This window comes from Trichechus manatus, unplaced genomic scaffold (assembly GCF_000243295.1).
Source record: "Trichechus manatus latirostris isolate Lorelei unplaced genomic scaffold, TriManLat1.0 scaffold00016, whole genome shotgun sequence".
NCBI lineage: Eukaryota > Metazoa > Chordata > Mammalia > Sirenia > Trichechidae > Trichechus > Trichechus manatus.
In genome coordinates, this window is record NW_004443952.1 from 27854107 (window position 1) to 27861224 (window position 7118).

Sequence of the window (7118 nt, forward strand, 5' to 3'; positions counted from 1 at the left end):
GAGTCGGCGGTGGGAGGGGCCTTGGGAACATGGGTGGGGCGGGGCTTCAGTTGAGCAAGGTGGGGCCTCGGTTTGAATGGGTGGGGCCTGAAGGAGGCTTTAGCGGAATAGGGCGGGGCAGGAGGGGGGACTGCCCCGGGGGCGAGGCCAGCAGGCCGGGGCGGGGTCGGGAATCCGCCGGGCTGGGTTGGGAGACGCTGGTATCATCTCCGGCGGCTGGGCGGTCAGCAAGCGCTGGCCTGGCGGAACGCGGCGGCGCGCGGAGACCGCGAGGCCACGGGGAGCGGCCGGGTCACCGGACGCGCGCCCTTCGGCCGGGCGGGGAGCCGCACCAGGCCGAAACCCCGGCACACCACAAGCCGCCCCGGTCTCAGCGTCCGTCCGTCCCGAGCAAGGCCAGCGGACATGACCGATCCACCAGGGGCCCCGCCGCCGGCGCTCGCAGGCCGCGGATGAAGAAGAAAATACAGTTCCGCGTTGCCCGGAGCGAGGAGATGGCCCAGAGGGAGGAGGTGGCCCGGACCGAGGAGATGGCCCAGAGCGAGGAGATGGCCCGGAGCGAGGAGATGACCCGGAGTGAGGAAGTGGCCCAGAGCGAGGAAATGGCGGCGACCGGGCTCAACGTGACCGTCTCCCACAGTGAGCACCGGGTGGGCGCCGGACCGGGCTCTGAGGGGCCGGCCCGGTTTGTGGGTTTGGTCCTGCAGAAGCGTATGTGCTTGTTTTTGTCCTGGTGTCCGGAAGCGTGTGTCCTTGTGTTTGTCCTGGCATCCGAAGTGTAGGTTCTTGGCTGTGGCCATGTGGCCGGCTTTTGTCTGTGTCTTGTGTCTGAACTTCTTTCCATGTGGCCAGTGTATGTATTCTGTCTCTGGCCACATGTCTGATCCTCTGTGTTTCAAGTGTGTCCATGCTGCACGTCGTGGACCTAGTTGTGTGTGTTGGTGTGTGCCTGCACAGCCATTGTGGGTGTGTATGTCAGTCTTGTATTTGGCCATCTTGTGTATCATTGCTGTGTGTCTGGACACCTATATGTGCAATGGGTGTGGACATCGTGCCTGGCGGGGTGTTCATTATTTAGTGAGTGCTGCCTTTGTGCCAGAAGCTAGCTGCATGTCCGAAGTGTGTTGTGGGGCCCGTGGGCCCGAGCATACACTCTGGGCACTCTTTGGATACTCTTGGAGTTGACACAGAACCCTAGGGCCTCAGAATCTAGAGACTGGGTCTCTAGATTCTGCAGTTTTGAATGACCTTGGGGTGTCTCCTTTCTTCTCTGTGAGGTAGAGTTGGTAACTCACGCTGGCCCCCCCCCGTGCACTGCACACAGGCTACTTCCGTACTGTCTACATTCCTGGAAAAGAGTTGGCACTTCTGTTCCGAGGAGAATTCTCTGTTGTTTGAGTTTATTCATTCATTTATTTACTGAGCACCAACCAAGTGCCAGGTGTGCCCCATGGGAGAGACTTGGAAGACAGTCCCTTGCCCATTACTGTGAGGGAGGTAAGACCAGTATAGTACAGGGTGCAAGGCAGTCAGGCTGAATGGCTTGTGATGAAAAGCATGGGCTTTGCGATCAGATAGACCTGAGGTCAAGTTCTGACTCCACCAGCTGTTGGTTGGGTCTCCACAGGTGGGTCCTTAAGTGGCCTGAAACAATGCTTATCTGTGAAATAGGGAATAGTAGTACCTACTTCATGGAGTTGTCCTGAGGATTAATAAGATAGTATGTACATGAAATGAGCCTATTATAGCCCCCTTTGCATTTGATAAGGAGCCCTGGTGTCCCATTGGTTAATCACTGGACTGCTACCAGGAAGATTGGTGGTTTGAACTCACCAGCTGCTCCGCAGGAGAAAGATATGGTAGTCTGCTTCCTTAAAGATTAACAACCTTGGAAACCCTATGGGGCGGTTCTATTCTGTCCTGTAGGGTTGCTATGAGTTGGAGTCGACTTGACAGCAATGATTTTTTTTTCAAATGCATTTGATAAATATTCAATGTTAGCCGTTAACATTGTTATTGTTAATTATAATAATAATAGTAAGTCCCTGAGTGGTATAAACGGTTAATATGCTCAGCTGCTACCCAAAAGGTTAGAGATTTAGTCCATCTAGAGGCACCTCAGAAAAAAAGCCTGGTGATCTTCTGAAAAATCAGCCACTGAAAACTGTGGAGCATGGTTCTACTCTGACACAAGATGTCGCCATGAATCGAACTGGTAAAATTATTATAAAGGAAACAAAAGTCCTTGAGCAGGTCACCAGAGGAAAACCAGGCAGATGGGGACAGTCTCTTTATAGTAGGTGGCATATGAGCTAAGACTGGGTAATAAATGTAATAAAGCATCAGCCTATATTGTTTTACATGGCCGAGTCATCTTCGCTGAATGCTTTTCTTTCTCCCCAGACAATGAGAAGCACAACCTTTATGTTACCCTGCAGCAGGGCACTAGTGAACCAGTTGTCCAAGACCTGGCCCAGCTTGTTGAAGAGGCCACAGGGGTTCCAGTGGCTTTTCAGAAACTCATATTTAAGGGTAGGTATTTCTCTTCCAACTTTGAGCCCTTATGACTAAAGGGCAGATTTAAAACCACTTAACCTCACCTAATGGCAACTCAGTTTTCATACTGGGACAGATTATTCTTATTTGTATATTTATTCATTCATTCTTCCAACAAATATTTATTGAGGACTTACTATGTACTAGACATTTTCAAACATTTGGACAGGTATTAGATTTGAAGTCACATGATGGTAGCAGAAATCTCACTATTTTTGGTGAAGCTCATGGGCAGTCTTTCCTGGCAAGATTACATCTGTTTCCCATTATATGATCACATGGCACCCTCTACCACTTCTGCATAGCATGTACTGAAATTACTGTTAAAGAATTGTTTTCTTAGTTTCTTAACATCTGCTTTCTCTGCTAGAATAACAGACTCCATGAGGGCAGAGATACTGCTATGTTTTCCAGTGCTTAGCACAGTGCTAATACAGACAAGGTGTTGAATGAACTTACCAGAGGTCTGGATGTGGCAAGCTCAGTGGATGATGCTGATTTCTGCTGAGACCTACCCCCCTACCCCTGTCCACCTTCCCACTCCCATGAGATCCCCTTAATCTGGTATCTGATGGAGGCAGATTAATCCCATTTGGTACCAGCCATTATAAGAATTTAGTGATAGGAAGCATTTTTTATACTTTACAGTGCAACTCCTTATCTTTTTAAAAATACTTTTATAAAGGCAATAGAAGGTCATGTTTCAAAATAGAGGAACGCACGAAGAAGAAAATGTTCCCCTAGATAAAACCTCTTAATAACATTTTAGTATATTTCTTTCCAGTCACATTTTATTTTATTTTTGTTTTCTTGACAAAATTGGGATCATATGGATTGTAGAGATTTTTGTTGTTTTGCTTTGTAATCCTTTATCCTTTGATGCCTTAGTGAGTCATACGTTCTTTCCTCTTATTAAGTATATCTTGTCCCCTGCCTTTTTTTTTTTTATTTATTTATGCCAATAATTTAACTTTATTGGCTAAAATATTTCTTACTGTGTTACAGGAACCAGCACTTTCTCAAGAGTGGCTTGTTCATCAGCAATTTTGCTTTTTCTTTGCCTCTTCCTGAAAATTGAGTTTCACAGGGTTCAATGTATTTCTCCACTGCAGTGTGCAAGGGTTAGTTAGCTCTGCAACATGGATTTCCTTCACTAATAGGTATTTAACATTTTGCAGGGGACAACTTTATTTATTTATTTTTATTATGATAAAAACATGGACACAACATTTGCCAATTCAACATTTTTCATGTGTGCAATTCAGTGACACCAATTACATTTTAAAAATATGGAATGCTTCACAAATTTGCGTGTTATCCTTGCTCATGGACAATGTTAATCTCTATTGTTCCAATTTAAGTATATGTGCTGCCGAAGCAAGCACTGGATTATAGAGTTTTTATAACATTTTTTCTTATAATAATTGGATCAACATTCACCACGGCATTGAAGTTACCTGAAAAAATGAATTTTAATGCCTACAAAGTATTTTATTGTGTGGATGTATCATAGTGTATGATAGTCCCCTATTCCTGAATATTTGGCGTATTTCCAATTTCTCATTATTATGAATAAGGTTGCACTAAATATTATTGTATAATAGTTATAGTGTAGGCACATGTCCAGTTTGTTTAGGATAACTATCTAGAAGTGAAGTTACTGGGTCAAGACAGCTTCTAAGAAAGTTATATCAATTTGTCATCTTTTCATTAGTGAACACATTTGTCTGTTTCTTCTACACTTGCTGAAATGTTTCAGTGATGATTGTGCAATTGTTACAACTCAGCATACCTTTCTTCCTCTTTCAGGAAAATCTCTGAAGGAAATGGAGCAGCCATTGTCAGCACTTGGAATACAAAATGGTTGCCGGGTCATGTTAATTGGGAAAAAGGTAAATTGCTTTTTCTACCAGAATTCCTCAGAATCAAATGACTGAGGTCTTTCATACGTGCTTCTGTTTAAAAGGCCAAATTGAGGGTGTGCTTTCTGCATTGGTGAAACTCCTCTAAACAAATGCATTTGTTCAGTGAGGTTACCAGTTTTTCCTTTTACCTACCAGCCCATGCTTCTGCTCCTGTTGGTTGGGGCTATCACTCTGTGAATTAGGAGTGGTAGTGCTGACCCTATAAAGTGCCTTTTGTCTTGGTGATAGAATCTCAGTCTGGTTAAAAAATGTTGCCCGAGACAGGGCTTACTCACTTGGAATGGGATTGGCAAAAGAGTATTTTGTGAAAATAAACCTATAGATTTTAAAAGTAAGTACCCTGTGCAAGTTTCAAGGAGCCCTGATGATGCAGTGGCGCAGTGGTTAAGAGCTATAACTGCTAACCAACCAAAAGGTCGGCAGTTCGAATCCACCAGCTGCTCCTTGGAGACGCTCTGGGGCAGTTCTACTCTGTCCTATAGGGTTGCTATGCGTCAGAATTGACTTGACAGCAGCGGGTTTGGTTTTTGTTTTTTGTTTCTGATGGTGCAGTGGTTAAAGCGCTCAGCTGCTGAAAGGTTGGCGGTTCAAACCCACCAGCCGCACTGCAGGAGAAACATGTGGCAGTCTGCTTCCATAAAGATTTACAGCCTTGGAAACCCTGTGGGACAGTTCTACTCTGTCCTGTAGGGTTGCTATGAGTCAGAATCGACTAGACAGCAATGAATTTTGGTTGAGGTGCAAGTTTTACGAGCCTTTCTCCCTTTAACTACCCTTTTTACTAATCTCCCACAAGGGGAAAACCCTCTTTGGCCAGGGAAGCTTCAGACTAAAGAACTAAAGGAGAAAAAGAGCCAACAGTTGAGTGAGGTCGGTTGGTGACAGCTGAAGGCAGTAGCTCCTGAGGTAATGAAAGAGGGGGCATTGTGACACAGTGGAATTGTTGGTCATATGAGGTCCCCTTATTTTGAGTGAGCTGGTTAGCTCTGAGTGGGGAGAGGGCAGAGATCAGCAAAGTGAGAGCAAAGAAAATGTAGTCCAGACTTGAAACTACCAGGGGACTGGGACTCCAGATTCGGCCATAAAAAGGAGTGAACCATTTGAGATAGTGTAATAAAGCATGAAACTTCTAGCCCTGGCTATCAATTATCTAGGTGAGAGAGGGGAAAATGTTCTAGATTTTTTGCTTAAAGGTCACAGAATGTGATGGACAATGAGCAGAACCCAGGGGTTGAGTTTGAAGAAAGCTATAAGTCCCCAGTTGGAGCTCTCCTGGGATGTGTAGAGGCAAGTCTGAATTCTCAAGAGCTCCACCTCTTTTGTGCTGTGTGACCTTAGGTTACTTCACTACATCTTGGTTTCATCGTGTATAAAACAGTACTTCCCTTATAAGGTTGTGGTAAGGCTTAAAAAAAACGATACAGGTAATGTGTTTAGGATAGTACCTGGCATATACCCTTTGCCGTTGGGTCGATTCCAACTCATAGTGACTATAGGACAGAGTAGAACTGCCCCATAAGGTTTCTAAGGAGTGGCTGGTAGATTCAAACTGCTGACCTTTTGGTTAGCAGCCACGCTCTTAAAACACTGTGCCACCAGGGCTCTGCCTGGCATATAGGGAGTGCTTGATGAGAGTGTTTATCATTATCATCATTGTGTAAAATGAGAGAGCTCGGTTGGAGGATGACATTTCAGAACTCAGTTTAGAAGAATAGTAGAATTCTGTCCATCTTACTATTCTGGAATCATCACAGGTGTTCACTGTAATTTGTTCACCTTCTAAGCTTCAGTCTGGTTGTTGGTGATCAGCCCCAGGCTGAGGCTGAATCTGGCACTTGGATTGGCTCCATTCTCAGAACCCAAGCTATCAGGGCCCTCACCAGCATGTGTACCTGATGCCTCCTCTCTAGTCTGCAGTCTTTCTAGATAGAAAACCTTAGTGTATGACCCCCCAGGCTTGCTTTTCCAAAAAGCAGCAGAGCTGAGACTATTCTTTCTAGGAGAATGATTTAGCCCAATTGTGATCAGAATTTTTCCTGATAGCATACTGTTCTTGGTAATTATTGACTTCATTTTATTCTTAAACATTTTAGAACAGTCTAGAAGAACAGGTTGAATTAAAGAAGTTGAAAGATTTGGAGAAAGCTGTGGAGAAGATAGCTAACCAACTGGAAGAGTTGAATAAAGATTTTGCTGGAATCCAGCAGGTAACTCGCCTCATGAACTTTGACTTTCTACCTTCTATGAAATTGTTGGGGACTTTATATCTGGGCAGTATAACGTCGTTTACAAAGGCAGGCTCTGTGTTCAGAATCCCTGCCTTTAGATCCTGGCTCCACCATTTCAAACTACTACTTTGGGCAGGTTCCTCATTTGTAAAAAAGAAATAATGGTGGTACCTTCATCTTAGGGTTCTTGTGAGGATTTAATAATGTAGTTTGAGCCTAACACATTCTAAGTTGCTTTATAGATGTTGTTGTTGTTATTGTCAACACCCAGCCAGCATCCATTTGTGCTCGTAGGAGCATGTATTATCTGAAATATAACAAGTAGCTTCTCTTAGTCCAGTCTGTTTTAGTGAGTTTAACAAGGCACAGCACATTTTGTAGATTCATAGAAGATCCAAGTTGAGATTTT

The 7118-nt window shown here is 44.6% G+C and overlaps 1 protein-coding gene and 1 non-coding gene across 3 annotated transcripts in view; one reads left to right on the forward strand and one right to left on the reverse strand.

Moving 5' to 3' along the window:
• The first annotated feature begins 317 nt into the window (after positions 1 to 317).
• The window catches only part of BAG1 (BAG cochaperone 1), a 27767-nt gene continuing 20966 nt past the window's right edge, over positions 318 to 7118 (forward strand). Inside the window, exons 1-4 of one of the 2 annotated variants that reach the window (XM_023727543.1) lie at positions 318 to 639; positions 2404 to 2532; positions 4366 to 4448; positions 6575 to 6688. In XM_023727543.1, the coding sequence (XP_023583311.1) occupies positions 453 to 639; positions 2404 to 2532; positions 4366 to 4448; positions 6575 to 6688 (513 nt within the window). In that variant the 5' untranslated portion in view covers positions 318 to 452. The remainder of the gene's footprint in view (positions 640 to 2403; positions 2533 to 4365; positions 4449 to 6574; positions 6689 to 7118) is intronic. The other variant, XM_004372398.2, reaches the window with a different exon arrangement.
• On the reverse strand, positions 3840 to 3941 carry LOC111819719 (U6 spliceosomal RNA). The gene has a single exon (XR_002823289.1). It is a non-coding gene; the product is annotated as a U6 spliceosomal RNA (small nuclear RNA).